Below are 17814 nucleotides of genomic sequence, written 5' to 3'. Positions count from 1 at the left end.
TTTAGTAAAGAAAATGGTTCTGTAGAACCATGAACACTCAAAGAACACTTTGAATGGTGAAATGGTTCTTGAGATTGATGGAGAATATGCTGTAGGTGGTTCTGTATAGAACCTTTTTGAAAAGGGTTCTGTATAGCACCCAAAGTGTTCTTCGGGTGTAACAGTGTCAGGCTTGTAACAATAGAAGAACGCTTTCCAAAAAGGTTCTATATAGAAATGTCTAGCACATTTATGCACATTTTCCTTCAACCCGCAGAACCATTTCACCATGCAAAGAACCATTTAGTCATGCAGAGGGTTTTTTGAGTGTTCATGGTTCTATATAGAACCATTTTCTTTACTAAAGAACCCTTGTAGAACCATGATTTTTAAGAGTGTAGAACTGTACCGTATTCCCTACTGACAAAGGGCCATTAGAGACCATTAGGGTTAAAACCTAGTGGTTTTGCTTTCTAATGGGAATTGGCTTTATGGTTTCCAATAGAGGCCACTAGTTTTCTGTAGAACAACTTTAGGAAACCATCAAATGCATTTAGAATCAGACACTGATTAAAGTAAACCATTAGGATCCTTTACACTGTGATATCAACCCAAAGACTAAACACATTACAGAACCTTTAGGAACCAACAGACACACTTAACTATTTCTATGGATTTTTGTCAGCAGGGATGACTTTCAGTTAAAGGAGAATTCCACCAATTTTTCAAAATTTCCTCTATATGTAAGTTGTTCAGATGTAAACAGAGTGGTTTGGTGTGGTTCAGAGTGGTTTGGTGTGAAACGCTCCGTTCTAGATAAACTTACAGAGTCAGAACTGTTCACAGTGGTGGTGATAGGAACCAGACGTCCACCTCTAAAAGCTCCCTCACAGAAAGTTCCTACATGAAATGGTTATGAATTCACTGCCTGATGACTGAGACACTGTTTTATGATAGTTTAGAGAACTTAAACTCCATTCATGGTGGAGGGATACATGCAGGGCGCTGTGAGGCAAAATAGTCCCCAAAGAAAACTGATTATTTCAGATTTTCCACTATTTTCTCAGACCACAGAACTACTTCAGATTCAGAGTCTGTCACTGAGTGAGCTTTTCAGAACAACTAAACAAACACAGTTCAGCGAGCGAGGCGAGCCGTGAACACGTTACTGACTGACTGGGACTAAACCACCTTCAGCTTCATCTGGAGACACTGACACAGCTGAGCTCAAGCTGATATTCAGTCTTACGGCTCAGTAATGCTAAAGGGGACTACTTTATTGAATGTAAAGCACTGATGCACTTTTTTATTTATGTATTTATTTATTTATACTAGGGAGGTGTGTTATTGTGAATCATGGCTGTAATGATCTACTGTACTCACCTTCAGCTCATACCTGTGACCCAATCACAGCAGTGATTCACCAAAACACACAACCTCCAGTGTTTTATCGCTTATTTGGGTCATTCTACAGAAACGTCTATTTTGTGTCCCTAGTGTTTACAGATATATTTCACTTCAAAAACATGTTAGAGTTATAAATTGTTTATATTTTAAAATAAAACAATGTCATTTTAACAATTACGCCTTCTTGAGCCTCAATTTAGCAATATTGGTTTTTAAATCAATCATACAGAATTCCAATCACCACAGAAGAGCACAGTCATGTGTGAAGGCTGAGGCCACATTTTGAAGTAAAATACGTTTTTCTACAATTTTAACTGCAATAATCTATACATGACTATGGAATATATGATTTAAATGACATAAAGGAAACAAACACCAAATAAATATTATAAAATATATAATGAAAGTTGTCTCCAGGAGTCGTGTCACTGGTGTTACTGCGTAACAAAAGTCTCTTATTTTGAAATAAAAGTCACACTGATGACATCACTCGACTTCCTTTTACCTGTTTTCTGAGGATCTATGAAGAAAAGCACATGGTGAGTCCACTGAGTCTTTCATTTATCAGAGATTTTCTCATTCAGCTCATGATTTCATATGAAGCTTTTAGCTGAAGTCACTGGTGTGACCGACTTTATTCTGAGGTAGTGGTGAAAAAATAGAATACAAATGGATTAAATTCCTTATTTTAGTGGACATTCCATGATTGACCACATGTGGTTTGATGTTCTGTAGCAGCCGTTCTGTAAAATGCATTGTTCATTAAAAATGTCTCTGGTGTTCCTTTATTATGTGTAACACCAGTGAGGATCAGTAACACCAGTGACTCCTACGGAGAGACAGAAAAGTGGACGTTTCTGTAGAATGACCCACACACAATGAACATAAGTGCACTTGTTTAATAAACCTCAATACAATGTAGATAATAGACAAAGAAACACTCTGAACTCTCTCTGTCCTCAGTGCTAATGGACACCTCCCACCGCTGACCCTCCCTGACCCTCAAACTGTCCATCAGCACGGACACTGTGAGACAGACAGACGGTAAACAGCATGCAGGACGCAGCAGGCCGAGCGTCCTCCACACCACCCTGCTGTACACACAGCACCTTCATACTAGAGACTTTATTAATTTCAGCATTTTTATTTACATATTGCACTTTTGTTTTAGTTACATAAACCTCAGAGAGCTTTAAACAGACAGAGTTTATATAGGAATTCATGGAATGAATGAAATTAAAGCACAGTCACATATTATAGATGATACATTTAGTGTGGATTTAAACAAAGGAGACGAAGGTGCTTCAACTAAATATAGATGAGATGTTAAAAAAAGTGAAAAACAGACTTTACTGAGTTAAAAACATGGCATTTCAACCCACACAAGGCCGTCTTCATCTGATTAAGGTCTGGTTTGGGTTCAGAGTCTTTAATCCGGGTTTAAAAACACTTATCGCTCCTCTTTCAAGCTCAATAAAATAAAAATAATACAGATCTAGTAATGGAACCACCTTCACAGACCTGATCAGTCTCGCTGCGCTAAAACCCATCTGTGATCTGTTTAGCACCGTCTCTGTGTCTGTTGTGTTTCATGTGTCTCCTGTTTGTTTACACTCCTCTACGCTACACTGATTTGTGGATATACAGTGAGCTGTTCTCTGTGTTCTACTGTAAACTCTATTTTATGCTGTTCTTCCTCTCTGTGTCTCACTGCTGTCGTCTCTGAACGTGTCGGCGCTAATTCAGTGTAACAGACACAAACACACAGAGAGGTGGAGCTGAGGGCCTCTGCTGCTGTATGTAACACAGGCTGATGCGTTTGCCAAATGCAGAGACGTAGATTAATATCAGGTGTCCTGCTTTGATCCATTACAGTCATTAACTCCGAACTCCTGCACAGACACGTGTGCGAAGGCAGTGTATCACGGCTGCGCGTGACGTCAGCTCTGTCGTTTGCAGCCCTGACTGTGCGAGCAGCCCAGAGGTGGTGATTCTTCACTCTGCTCCACTTTCACTACCTGCTCAACCTACAAACACTAAAAACCCAACACCCCGAAAATCCCACAAAACAAACCAAAAACCCTACAAAACACCACTAAAACCCTACAAAATACTCCTAAAACCCAACCAAATACTCCTAAAACCCCTAACCACACCCCTAAAATCTGACAGAACACCCCTAAACCCAGAAAAACACATCTAAAACTCCATCAACACCCCTAAAACACACCAAAAACCCTCAACACACCCCTAATACAACAGAACACCCCTAAAATCCAACAAAATACTCCTGAAACCACTCACCATACACCTAAAATCCAACAGAACACCTATAAAACCCCATGAAAAAGCCTACATCTCTACAAAACACCCTTAAAACCCAACAAAACACCAAAACTCCCCTAAACCCAACAAAACCCCAAAACACCCCTAAAACGCAACAGAACATACCTAACACCCCTCAAAACACCCCGGAGACCTACAAAACACACCTAACACCCCATAAACACACCCCTAGGACCCCATAGAAGATCCTACAACTCTACAAAACACCTCTACAATCCCACAAACACCCCTAAACCCCAACAAAAAACCCTCAACATACCCCTAAATACAACAGAACAGCCCTAAAACCCAACAAAACCAAACTAATACCCCAGAAACACACCCCCAAAACCACATAACAGACGCTACATCTCTACAAAACACCCCTAAAACCCAACAAACACCCCAAAACCCAAAGCACCCCTAAACCCAACAAAACACACCTAAAATCCCAGAAACACTCCAAAAACCCAAAACACCACTAAAACGCCACAAAACACACCAAACCCCCAACACCCCTAAAACTTAATAAACCACCCCGTAAACCCAACAAAACCCTAAAACACCCTCAATGCCACTCATAAATACCCAAAAGACTTCAAAAGTCCTCCAACACTCCCAAAACCCAACACAAAACTCCACAAAACATAGCAACACCCCCACACAACCTCCCAAAAACTACTCACACACCTCTAAACCTCTTGAAACACCCCTAAAACTACTCAAACCACCCTTCACACCTGCCCAAAAAACCCTTTCAAACACTCTTCTGATACCACTAGACTCCTTAAAACTTAACAAATGCCCCTAAAACCCACCAAACACCACTAAACCCTCACCAAAACACCCCTACTGCTCAGCACCCTCTGACCTGCCCTGGCCAGCAGCTCTGAGACCACTTCACCAGAGTTTCACATCCGTGGCTGAGAAAGCAGATGATGGAAAAGAGAGTCTGTACATTTCCAGGAACAAACATGCATCTATTGAGAGGGAAGTGTGGAGGTCCTGCACACACACAGCCTCTTTAGTCTTCATTAGTCTGTTTAAAGGTGAGATCCGGTCACTCGCTGGCTTTGTCCACTCAGCAGGGCAGATCAGATCTGATTCTTTCAGGATTTTGGGTAAATGAGAAATGTGACTGAACTCCGGGTTCCACTACAGTGTGACGTCAGAGGGGATGTTGGTGATGCGGGCGTCAGATGGGGCGTGCGGTGGGCGTGGCTCAGTGCGGAGATGATGCCGGCTGTTAGAGGAGAGGTTTCTGAGTCTAGGGTCCGAGTCGAGCTCGTAGCGGTAGTGATAGCCCTCCAGCACGTCTCTGCAGGCCGCGTGCAGGTCCGTCACCCACTTCTCTATCCCCCTGCGGTTCAGATAGATCACCAGCAGAAAGATCATGCCCACGAAGCCGAGCACCAGGCCCAGGAACACGTAGGACGTCTGCAGGGTCACGTCCGCCGCCCCCGCGTTAGCCTTTCCGTAGCAGCCCGGGGAGCGTGAGCTTAGCATCCTCACCGGCACCCCCTGCAGGTCGGCCGGAGAGCCGCACAGCAGCTTATCAGCGTCTCCGACCTGTGAACTCGAGCTGTTTATCCAGCGAGAGAACTCCTGAGCCTCGCAGGAGCAGCTGTAGGGGTTCTGGCCCAGAAGCAGCCGGGCCTGGCCCAGTTTCTCCAGCTCCCTCAAAGCCTCCGAGCTGACGGCCTGAAACGCGTTAGAGCGCAAGTCCAGCTCCTTCAGTCGCTCCAGCCCAGAGAATGTGCCGCTGTAGACAGCCACCAGCGAGTTGTTGGCCAGGCTGAGGCGCCGCAGACTGGGCAGCGGCGAGAACGAGCCCGGGGGCAACAGAACCAGCCGGTTCCCTGACAGGTCCAGCTCCAGCAGGCTGGACAGTGCCCCCCAGCGGAGAGCGGTGATCAGGTCGGTGACGGAGGTGGAGTTATAGAGCGACCCGCTCAGGCTGAGCTGCTGCAGGGGGCTGCCCGGGATGGCGAACGCTTCAGGGTGGATCAGAACCAGACGGTTTTCACTCAGGTCCAGTCTGCGCAGCACACGCAGCTCAGAGAACGCATGAGAACCCAACTCCATTATTCTAAAAAATGAACATCAGAAAAGAGCAGAAAAGAACATGAGGAAGTAAGCGACATATGAAAGGTCTGCAATTCTGAGAGAACCGTTGTTATTTATAACATAAAAGTCCAGAAAAAGACTTTTTGATTATTTATAACTTTAAAAAATACAGTATAAAAGCTCTAAAGCTGCCAAAGTACATTAAATCATTATTTATAACACCAGAATAAGAAGCATGAAAGCGCAGGAGCCCAGCTCTGTAATCTATTAATCCATATTCATTTTCATTTTAAACATCATACACAGTCCTGTGCTAAAGAATCCATACTGAATACATCTTTAATTACACCTCAGTGTCACTGCTGGACTGAGAATAGTCCACCAACCAGAAATATCCAGCCAACAGCGTCCTGTGGGCAGCGTCCTGTGACCACTGATGAAGGACTAGAGGATGACCAACACAAACTGTGCAGCAGCAGATGAGCTATCGTCTCTGACTTTACATCTACAAGGTGGACCGACAAGGTAGGAGTGTCTAATAGTGAGTGGACAGTGAGTGGACACAGTGTTTAAAAACTCCAGCAGCACTGCTGTGTCTGATCCACTCAGACCAGCACAACACACACTAACACACCACCACCACGTCAGTGTTACTGCAGTGCTGAGAATGACCCACCACCCAAATAGTACCTGCTCTGTGAGGTTCCATGGGGGTCCTGACCACTGAAGAACAGGGTAACAAAGTATCAGAGAAACAGATGGACTACAGTCTGTAACTGTAGAACTACAGAGTGAAGCTATACGGTCAGTGGAGCTGATAAAGTGGACAGAGTGGAGATACAAGGAGGTGGATTTAATGTTATGGCTGATTAGTAGTTTGTAATGGTCAAATCCAGACTGTAGGAGTTATTAGTGTGTATAAAAAATGATGTATAAAAGCATGAAAGACCACCTTAACAGACCTGCAGGTTTCTTTATTAACGTCAGTCTACAGTGTTGATTACTCAGAAGAACGGTTCTTACCCGTCGTTGGTGAGCTCCAGCGTGCTGACGTTCTCCGCTCCGCTGAAGGAGTTCTGGTGGATCTGGTGGATCTGGTCTCCTCTGATGACCAGGCTGAGGGTGTTTTTGGGCAGTGTGGGGGGGACGCAGCTCAGAGACGCCGAAACACATCTAACGGTGTGTGTGTCCTTCACACACTCGCAGCCCGCCACACACTCCGCACAGCACGCACACACACACAGCAACACACACAGGAGCAGAGGAACCAGGAGCATCTTCTCCAGCAGACCAGCTCAGGAACGCCGCCTGATCCGCATCACTGCAGGTGTGAGAACCCACACACAGCCTCAGCGCTTAAATACGAGGGGAGGAGGGGAGGGAGGGGCTGCCGAATTTACACAGGACATCCATCTGGAGAAGGGGGTGGGGGGGTGGAGTTCATCATTAAGGACACTGGGGACAGAGTAAACACAGAGAATTAAAGGCTGGACGATACAGCAGAAACATCACATCATGTACACGATACGTAGCACAATACTTCATTTTTATGAGGTTTGAAACAGGTAACATGTAAAACTACATTTTAAAAAGCTAATAAACTATGAATGATAATATTTTATTCATTACTGATTTTATTAGATATTTGAATCAGTTTTTGTTTCTTCAAAGGCCAACAATAAAAATAGGCTTAAGTGGATGATGCCATACACGAAACAATTTCAAAAAGTTCTGACAGTATGTAAAATACAAATAGCATATGGACAGTTTTCAAAAAGACAGTTCTTCAAGGGTTCTTTAGTAAAGGCAATGTTCCATTTAAAACCATATATAGAACCATCTGCTGCTTAAACGGTTCTCTGCATGGTGAAATGGTTCTTCAGATCGAAGGAGAATGTGTTGTATATGATTCTATATAGAACCTGTTTTGAAAATGGTTCTATCTAGCACCAAAAAGTGTTCTGCCATTGTAGATGTAAAGCTTGTAACCATGAAAGAACTTTTTGGTGCTATATAGCACCATATACATCCATCCATCATCTAAACCGCTTATCCTTCTGGGTCGCGGTGGGGTGCTGGAGCCTATCCCAGCTGTCATTGGGCGGAAGGCAGGATACACCCTGGACAGGTCACCAGTCCATCACAGGGCAGCACCATATACAATTCATTCTTAAACAATGTTAAGAACTATTTCACCATGCAAAGAACCACATAAGCATGCAAATGGTTCCACATAGAACTCATGGTTATGAATAGAACCATTCCCTTTATTTTTTTTAAGCTTTGACAAACGATTATCAGCAAACACTTTTTGTCACTGAATCCACAAATGCGAGTTCAGGCTGTACTATGCACATCCAGAAACGCCGCCGACTTCTCTGGGCTCGAGCTCATCTGACATGGACCGATGCTCAGTGAAAACGTGTATTGTGGTCTGACGAGTCGACCTTTCAGATTGTTTATGGAAATAATGGACATCGTGTTCTGCAGGCCAAAGAAGAAAAGGACTATCCAGATTGTTACCAGCATAAAGTTGCAGACAGTTTTATAGAAGGAAGAGTCAGTATTGATCCACTCAGCACTGATGGCTACAAACAGCTGAAAAACACTGCCGAGCTAGTTTGTGTTTAATCTGAGTCCAAATATTCTCTTCAGGGGTTAAATCTGGACTCTGACTAGCGAAAACAATCAGTAAAAACCGTGTTATTTTGGTAATCTGGGCTTGGCCCATTTCTGTAACAGGAGTGAACACAGTTTTGGAGCAACATACACTGCCTTCTAGACAACGTCTTTTTCAGGACAGCCAAAGCAAAACAATGTATGGCTGTACAGCTACAGATTTGTATAACAGAAGAATGACAAAAAATTCCAATTTCAGAACTGGATCCGTTTGTGTCTTTGGATTATTCAGTCTTGTTAAATGGAAGATGATGTAACACAGTGTAAAAACGCTCCTGTAAGAAATGTGGGGAACTAATTTAGAACAAGTGTATATTTGCATAAAAAGTTCATTAGGTCAACCAGACCCAAGACCTAAGGTCAAACAGAATTTACGAATCACTGCTTTGTTTTTAGTAGCATTTCATACACTGTCCAACTTTTATGGAATTGGGGTTTGTACTTCACTGGAAAAGATCAAAAAGTTCTGGAAAAAAAGTAAATTTTCTTCACTGTATCTACTGCAGTTTTACAGTGAATTGTTCAGTAAAACACTTCAGTTTAGACCTGATTAAACAAAACCTTTTACTTCATATACATGCAAATTATTACAACAAATATTTAACTTTACTCCATATACATGATCCTGCTGGTGTGGGTTTCCTCTTTTAGCGACGCACACAAAAGTGACTTGTGTGCTAATAGCTCCCCCTTGTGGCCACTTTTCTGTGACAGATACCATGTTTATCACATGTGAACTAATCACCAAGATGATTCATCCAGAATATAATCTGTTTTAATCCAATAATCAATTTTAATCCAGTAATCATTCCCATTATACACTCAGAAAAGGCAACATTTATCACAATAACACTGACATTTCATCATATCATCATATCCTTTCACTGAATTTATACTCCATTCTAAACATTCCTGCATAAGCAAGAGGCCTTACATTCAGATGGTGGACGTGTATTTAAATTCAAAACACAAAGACAAATCATTGCACAAAAACATAACGAACAACAAAGTGAAAACGAGGAGAAAAGGAAAAGCAGCCCTTGTTTCTGCCACATAGAGGGTCAACCTTAAACAAGACACAGTATCCTGGATGGAGCATCTAACAGAGGTTTACTATTTCGAGACGTATTGCATATTAAAAATCACCAAAAAAGATGATATGGTCAACACTGACCATATCACTGCCCAGAGCTGAGTTGCTTGGTCACCATTAATAGTAATGGCATCGTCTGCAAACAGGAAAAGTCTGAATTTCACCAGAGTTAATAAACCACTTCCCCTTTCCAGGCTCCGCCCACAAATGTGTTCTTTTGTAGCTACTGTAGTGAAGTGGGACCAGCTTTACAGAACACTGATAAAAATCCTATTAAACCTAATGAGAAACTGTAGAACCCTAAATAAAATATAAAGGAACTCAACTCTAAATGTAGGTATTGTGATATAAACCGAGTCTGTTCTACAGTTTCTCATTAGGCTGAATGAATAACTGACTCTAAATGTAGGTATTGTGATATAAACCGAGTCTGTTCTACAGTTTCTCATTAGGCTGAATGAATAACTGACTCTAAATGTAGGTATTGTGATATAAACCGAGTCTGTTCTACAGTTTCTCATTAGGCTGAATGAATAACTGACTCTAAATGTAGGTATTGTGATATAAACTGAGTCTGTTCTACAGTTTCTCATTAGGCTGAATGAATAACCGACTCTAAATGTAGGTATTGTGATATAAACTGAGGCTGTTCTACAGTTTCTCATTAGGCTGAATGAATAACCGACTCTAAATGTAGGTATTGTGATATAAACTGAGGCTGTTCTACAGTTTCTCGTTAGATTTAGGGGGATTTTTCCCAGCGTACTGTGAGAACACATTTGTGGGCGGAGCATGTGCAGGTAAATCAATCTTAGAGCAGGAGGCTGTAGTGATGAGGTGTAAGTCTGGTCTGATGGTCTTCTCTGTATGCTGCTGGTCTTCATGTTGGAGAGTCAGTTTCTATGAAAGTCAGTCTCTCAGCGGGTCTGTCCAAACGTGCGGTCACTCCCGTGAGATGTGATGGCATAAAGAGGTGTAATTAACACTGAGGTACTTTAAACTATGCATTTTGCATTCGCCCTTTTTTTGCTGCAGTGCCAGCTGGTCTGGAGCGCCCCCCGATGGTGACCCTGTGCTGTACCCCCCCTTCACCATGGTCCTATCCACTGTGGTTCATTGTGTCCAGTGTTGCTGATTGGAGCTTGAAGGCCAGCGTAACTGTGACGATGACTCCGCAGATCATGAGGAAGGGCAGCCACGTCTTCAGGAAGCCGACAAAGCTGAGACACACAGAAAAGAGGAAAAGAACCTCGTATGTGAATAAAACACAGGGGAGACTATGGAAGTCCAGAGAGGCCATTAGGTAGTTAGGTAATAATTTTCTGGACTGTTATCTTGAGATAACGAGTTAATTGTCTTGTTATCTCAAGATAAAGTTGTTGTCTTGAGATCAGAAGACAATTAACTTGTTATCTCATGAGATATGTCAGCTGCACCATGAGTGATGTGCCACACTGGTGAGACTCCACCAGCCCGTGCCTCCTGCAGCACAGATGAACTGGTACAGTAATCACCATCAACACTGAACACGGAAACAGTAATACACAATGTGATAAGACTGATAATCCAGTAACAGCTCCAGTGTTTCCTTAAACTAATATATTTCCATGAATAAATGAGCCCTTATGACACCATATCACACGCATAGTTTCCTCTGAAGATCTATCAAGACCTTCGCTGGGGACGTTTCAGAACACCTTACTGACTCTTACTGCTGAGTTCCCATAATCCAGACCATAGAAACAGAATTATAACATGGGCTGATTGATAAACATCCATCTGAAGTACACCACTAATATACGGATCAGTAGGCTACACCTGTCTTTATAGTTACACTACACCTGTTTATTTGGTTACGCTACACCCATTTTCAGTTATACAACAGCCAATTCCATGGCTACGCTCTACCCATCTCCGTAGTTATCCTAAGCCCATTTCTATGGTTGCACAGCAGCCATTTCCTTGCTTCTATGGATACACTGCACCCAGTTCTATGGTTACACTACACCAGGGGTTGCAACCCAAACGTTAAGAAGAGCCATTTTGTCCCGTTTCAACAAAAATCTAACCACTTTGGGAGCCACATTTTATGTCCATCCTGGCTGTAAATCTGTCTCAGTGTGTGCTGATGTCCTAATATAGGCTAAAAAATATATTATAAGCTCAGCTATGGCTGCTTTTCTCACATCTCCAGCAGGAAACTTTTCCAAAAGTGGAACAGTTTCTTTTAAAATGTCTCTCAACGTTCGACTTTTTACGAGGCTGAAGTTGCTTCTCATTCGCCAGCTTCAAATTTTCTAGTTCCACCTTAAATGGTGCAGCAGGCTGGCGAATGAGAAACTGACTTCAGCTTCGCGACTTTTTAGTGTTTCAGTTTTTCGCTGCAGATTAAACGTATCAGGAAACCAGCTGGAGTGATTATAAACACTATTAAGTCCATTCATCTCCAAATTATCGATGTTCATCTTAAATCTCTCTCTTTGCCGTTTCGTTAGCTACTAGCTAGGCGAGACTGTTGTCTGTGTTGCTATGGTGACCAGCAGTCTGCGCTGATCTTCAGGGTTAAAGGGTGAATTAGCAGTTCTACATTAACTCCAGAGTTTAAGACCATTTATTGTTAAACTGTGTTGAACGATCAGCAGAGCTTTATTTTACTGTAAAGGACGATTGTTTTATTATTACCTGCAGATCTGATTCAGCTGTGGAGCCACAGGGCAGTAAAAGAGCCGCATGTTGCCGAACTGTGCACTACACCCATTTCCACGGTTACGCCATGGTTACCCTACACTCACTTCTAGAACCAATACTGTGCTTTTGCACTGTATAATATGTATTTACAATAATATGTATTTTTCACACGTGCAGTGCGCAAAAACCACGTTTCATTTACGTGACTTTTCTCTAAGGGTTAGCTGGTACGTCTGGGCTCACCTGACGTGTTTACTGTAGATGAAGGACAGCAAGCAGAGATTGACCATGTTCCACGAGGTGCTGTTGTCGTAGCGCATCAGGTTCAGCGCCATGGCGACATGAGAGTGGCAGTTATCGCAGCACAGGTTATGCTGAGGTGATGCAGGAAGAGGAGAGAAAGTCAGTTAAGGCAGCTCGGCTGGTGAACTCTGACACTACAGACGGATTAAATGAAAGTCAGCAGCGCTGCCAGGTGGGCAGGGAGGTTTCCTTTGTGTTTACCATTCTGTGCTTGTATTCTTCAGACGCGTCGTGCACTGCTGCGTCCCAGGCGCTGGAGCCTCCCGCGTACACTTTGTTTTTATCCAGCTTCCAGTACCTGAGAACCATAATAAACAGGATGTTGAGGTTTTTAAACAAACCTGCTTTATATTAAAGTACACATACTGCACTGATGCACCTTGAGGTCATGTTTACTTACTTTGTTGGTTTCCCAAACGCCATGTTGTCCTCCTGCACACAACACACAGGACAGAGATCAACGCATGTCAGCAGGACGTATCAAACACAGTAATGTCTGTATTATGATGCACACTTACAGATACAAAATAGGGCCCTGCGAAGTCTCGGATCACACCTGTGGAGGTGCAGATGCCCATGTGACCAATAAAGGGCAGGAACCACCTGCAGGAACACAGCAGTCACAAAACATCACGTCATTATCAGACAAGCACAGGTTACATAATCACACACAGTCTGATATGACTTGGTTAAAGGTACTAAACGTTACTAACTAACAAAGACATAATGAAGAGAAGCTTTACAGCATTTACACTTAATTAATCACTTATTAAATCAACCAACTGAATTCATTTGAACCGATCAACATACAACCTGAATGAGGCTTCCTATTCGACTTCCCCGTTCCACCTTAAATGGTGCAGCAGCTACAGTAACTGCTGCACCATTTAAGGTGGAACGGAAAAATAATAAAAGGCTGGCCAAACCTCAGCTTCATGAATTTGTTAGTTGGTCTTTAAACGATCTAAACTGACCAACTGTGGACGCTTTCGACGTTTATAAAGGACTTTATCACCTGGATCTGTGTTTTCATGCGGATACGCTGCTGACCACGACATTAAAACGGGTTTAAGGGACGAGTTTAGGGATTAAACTACTCACGTCAGGCCTGGGATTGGTGTCCAGACGATGCAGTACGGATATCTGCTCTGTTCTCTGTCTATTTTGTCGAAAGCGCCCTGAAAATTCTGATAATTCTTCATATTGTCCACCGCGGACACATCCGCCATCACAGTAAACAGTGACGCACAGCGGCGCTGCGCATGCGCACTCCTCAGTCTACTCCAGTGACGCGGCTGCATGCGAAGCACATTTTCACTGTTTATTATTCAAATACACACAATTTAACCATCAGCTTATCACCAAACACCTTGGGGGATAAAAGGGATGTGTTGGGGCAGGAAAACACAAGGAGCAGGACTGAGAAGCCCCTATAAACCCCTCACAATATGCTCCCCTTTAACATTAAAGGGCCCATATCACTGAAAACGTCCTCGCTTTCGTGAAGCAGGAGTGACGTAGCAAGTAAACACAGTTAAAGTTTAAAAGAAACGAGACATTCAGTTCATATATGGAAACTGAGCTGCAGAAACAGCCTGTTTTGAATTTAGTGTTTATGTGATGTCATAAGAACTCATTTACATATGTCCGCCTATACAGCCTACACAATTAAAAAGATGGTTCTTCAAGGATTCTTTAGTAAAGGGAATGGTTCTATTTAGAATACACAGAACCATCTGCATGCCCCAGCCTGATGGAGAATGAGACGTATATGGTTCTATACAGAACCTAAACGAGTACTTCTTTTGTTAAAAGCTTTACTTCGTAACAGAAGAAGAACGCTCTCATTTTCAAAGAGGTTCTGTATTAAACACATTCTTTATCAATCTGAGGAGCCATTCCACAATGCAGAGAACCATTTAAGCATGAAATTGTTCTATACAGAACTTGAGGGTCTACAGAGAACCATTCGTTTTACTAAAGATCCCCGTTTTTCATCCCGGACTGCTTTTTTTGAATGGACAGCCAATCAGAACAGAGCTCATTTACATATATAAGTCTTAAAGGTGCAGTCTGTTTAATTGTAAGAGATAAAGAGAGGTGGGGGGCTAAATAAAACCACACAAGTGGCTCTCAAGGTTAAAAATAGCACAACAATACTCTAGTACATGGTAGTAAATGGGCCCTTTAATGTAATAACAGTACCATACCTGCTTATGCCCACTGAAATAAGAGTGCAGGTACAAAAATAACAAGTTTACCCAAATCATTATGGCTGCAGTTGTCTTTTTTCTTTGCTTACTGTCTGGCGTCTTCAGCAGGACGCAGGTGCGCGCTGCAGGCAGCAGGACAGCGGCCCAGCGCTGCAGGACTGTGAGGATATTCCATTAAAAAAGGTGACATTTGCAGTCTCTGGGCGGACGGTCATGTGGGTCACCCTCTCCTGTAGCCCAGATAAGCCGGGGGCGGCTCATTAGCCAATGTGGGCCAGGTGGCACCTCCTGTCTGGCTCAGCAGCGCTGCACATAAATCACCGCAGGCCCTAAAACTACTATTCAGCACAACACAGACAGTGAGGAACGATCCGGAGACAGAGCTGCTCTTCTGACCAACTGTGGAGGCTGTGGAGGAGATTTCAGCCTGACTTGTAAGAAAATACTGTAACCGGTACTGATTTGAAGGATCTGAGAACCAGAAATACTGTCTGATATAATTTTATACAGTTAAAAGTGAATAAGACAGTGATTAGAGAGAGAGAGAGACTGATCTGATACCAGGTATCGGTATTGGACCAATATCAGCAGAAAACGCTGGATCGGATATCAGTGGGGAAAAAGAATAAATTCGTTTGAGCATGACAGGCTACTTTTAGATGATTTTAAAGAGGAATTCCACCTTTATTTCAAAATTAAGTTAATAATTAAGTGGTAAAGATGTGAACAAAGTTGGTTTGGCGTGAAACCCTTGGCCTACCAAGTCAGAACTGTTCACAGTGGTGGTGATAGGAACCAGACGTCCACCTCTAAAAGCTCCCTCACAGAAAGTTCCTACATGAAATGGTTATGAACTCACTGCCTGATGACTGAGACACTGTTTTATGATAGTTTAGAGAACTTAAACTCCATTCATGGTGGAGGGATACATGCAGGGCGCTGTGAGGCAAAATAGTCCCCAAAGAAAACTTATTATTTCAGATTTTCCACTATTTTCTCATCCAACATTACACATAAAAACTTGCATATTGGTTTTGGACGGTAAATAAAATGGCTATATTTGTGTTGTAAACATGGCGACCCCAATGGCACTGCAATCAAATCCTAACAGCAATGTTCCAACATCTAAATGTAAAGCCTTCTCAGAAGAGTAGAGGCTGTTACTGCAGCACAGACTCACTATTAACACCTTCATGTGAGAAGAAACACTGGAGGAATGGGTGTCCACATACTTTTGGACAGCGTAGTGATTAGGAAGTGGGTTCTGGTGGGAGGGAGGAACACGAAGAGAACATCAGTTTTAATCCTCGTTTATTCCTTTTTAAATTCTTTATGCAGCAAACTCAGTTACTGAATTCTCCAAAGAAAAATAAACAATGAGAAACAAGGACAGCCTCACCCAAATAAATACAAACGGCAGCCTAGTGTTAAAGGTCACAGTCCTTCAGTCCTGCGCTTCCCTCCAAACTGATTCGGAGTCTCCTAGCCTAGCTTTAGCGAAGCGATCGTGAGCAGAAAGGCAGTTTGAAAACGGCTTCATAACGTACAGCTAAAGCTCCTGAACAGTCGGGGCGATTACCATCACCTGCAGGAACCTGGTCGTCTGTGAAGGGCCACAAAGTGCTTATACTGGTGCTCAAAACACCACAACAACGACGACAACCAAGATTTCTCTTCTCCGTCCTTGGTTAACTGTCCTCTACAGACTCCGCCCACAAATATATTCTTTTATAGCTGCTGTTCTGAGGACAGATGAGCTTTACTGAATGCTGGTAAAAATCCCTTTAAACCTAATGAGAAACTGTAGAACATAAAATGAGCCTTATTCACTCTAAATGTAGGTATTGTGATATAAACTGAGTCTGTTCTACAGTTTCTCATTAGGCTGAATGAATAACTGACTCTAAATGTAGGTATTGTGATATAAACTGAGTCTGTTCTACAGTTTTTCATTAGGCTGAATGAATAACCGACTCTAAATGTAGGTATTGTGATATAAACTGAGTCTGTTCTACAGTTTCTCATTAGGCTGAATGAATAACTGACTCTAAATGTAGGTATTGTGATATAAACTGAGTCTGTTCTACAGTTTCTCATTAGGCTGAATGAATAACCGACTCTAAATGTAGGTATTGTGATAGAAACTGAGTTTCTCATTAGGTTTAATGGGATTTTTATCAGTGTTATGTAAAGTTTGTCCAGCCTCACAACAGCAGCTATGAAAGAACACGTTTGTGGGCGGAGCCTGGAGAGGACAAAAGATAAACAAACATGAAACAACACTGTAGATCTGCCATTATTAACTAATTTCCTCGCTGACTTAGTTTCGCTCTGTGTGTGGGTAGAATCAGCAGCTTGGCCTAATTTTCTGCAGTTTTATGCGACTGAGTCGGTTCTTTATTTGCTGTTTTAGCTCTGCGTGGCGTGTGGGGAGCGGTGTGGGGAGCGGTGTGGGGAGCTGTGTGGGGAGCTGTGTGGGGAGCTGTGTGGCAGCTGCTGCTTGTCTATTTCTGACGAGTCAGCACCTGTTGTGTGCTTAATTATGTAACTATTTCATCATAAATGAAAAGACAATAATCTGCATATACATCTCTGAACTCTGATAATGTATACCAAAAATAAACAAACATACAAAAAATCCCCGTAATAACTCAGACAATCTGACAGGTGAACATCAAACACTGATCACCAGAATCTCAAAAACGATTTTCAATCCCAGAATCTCCGTTCGGAAACATTCAGAAACACAACACTGCTCGGTTTCTCTGGGATGGGTTCGAAAGTGCTGCAGAAGAGTCCGATAAACAGAGTCTATCTTAAAGTAGCGCTTCAGCTGGCGTTTCCGCTGCATCTTTCCTCACGGCGGCAAAGCAAAACCTCCCGGCTTCGGAGCAGAGGAGCCTCAGTGTGCGACGGGGGGCGCCAGAGAGCAAGCCCTAAATCAGAAAATAACTGGAGCAAACAGCCCTGCAGAGAAAAACAATGAACCGGCGGCGGCACTGAGGAGCTGGCGGCTTTTCTGTCCGAGACGTTTCGCACAGGTGGAGGTTTAGGAGCTTT

At 42.8% G+C, this 17814-nt stretch overlaps 2 protein-coding genes across 2 annotated transcripts; both read right to left on the bottom strand.

Moving 5' to 3' along the window:
* Nucleotides 1-4172: 4172 nt before the first annotated feature.
* On the bottom strand, nt 4173-7173 carry tpbgl (trophoblast glycoprotein-like). The gene is made up of 2 exons (XM_036558439.1): nt 6802-7173; nt 4173-5800 (listed from the first exon to the last, which is right to left on the bottom strand). Exons 1-2 carry the CDS (start codon nt 7053-7055, stop codon nt 4867-4869), a joined length of 1188 nt encoding a protein of 395 aa, XP_036414332.1. The 5' UTR covers nt 7056-7173; the 3' UTR covers nt 4173-4866.
* A 2991-nt stretch (nt 7174-10164) lies between these two features.
* tmem222a (transmembrane protein 222a) lies at nt 10165-13815 on the bottom strand. Its single transcript, XM_036558800.1, has 6 exons — nt 13643-13815; nt 13060-13144; nt 12942-12973; nt 12743-12839; nt 12482-12612; nt 10165-10770 (listed from the first exon to the last, which is right to left on the bottom strand). Exons 1-6 carry the CDS (start codon nt 13768-13770, stop codon nt 10650-10652), a joined length of 594 nt encoding a protein of 197 aa, XP_036414693.1. The 5' UTR covers nt 13771-13815; the 3' UTR covers nt 10165-10649.
* Nucleotides 13816-17814: the final 3999 nt, after the last annotated feature.

The sequence above is a fragment of the Colossoma macropomum genome, unplaced genomic scaffold (assembly GCF_904425465.1).
Source record: "Colossoma macropomum unplaced genomic scaffold, Colossoma_macropomum, whole genome shotgun sequence".
In the NCBI taxonomy this organism is placed as follows: domain Eukaryota; kingdom Metazoa; phylum Chordata; class Actinopteri; order Characiformes; family Serrasalmidae; genus Colossoma; species Colossoma macropomum.
The sequence above is the reverse complement of the archived record's forward strand: the minus strand, read 5'-3'. Positions and strand labels throughout refer to the sequence as shown.

Excerpts from the sequence above, each read along its gene's own strand:
- tpbgl (XM_036558439.1), bottom strand. The coding sequence starts at position 7,055 with ATGCTCCTGGTTCCTCTGCTCCTGTGTGTGTTGCTGTGTGTGTGTGCG. Across the intron at positions 5,801-6,801 it reads CTGGAGCTCACCAACGACGG|AATAATGGAGTTGGGTTCTC; the intron begins GTAAGAACCGTT and ends TTCATTTTTTAG.
- tmem222a (XM_036558800.1), bottom strand. The coding sequence starts at position 13,770 with ATGGCGGATGTGTCCGCGGTGGACAATATGAAGAATTATCAGAATTTT. Across the intron at positions 12,613-12,742 it reads AAGAATACAAGCACAGAATG|CATAACCTGTGCTGCGATAA; the intron begins GTAAACACAAAG and ends GCATCACCTCAG. Across the intron at positions 10,771-12,481 it reads ATCTACAGTAAACACGTCAG|CTTTGTCGGCTTCCTGAAGA; the intron begins GTGAGCCCAGAC and ends TGTGTGTCTCAG.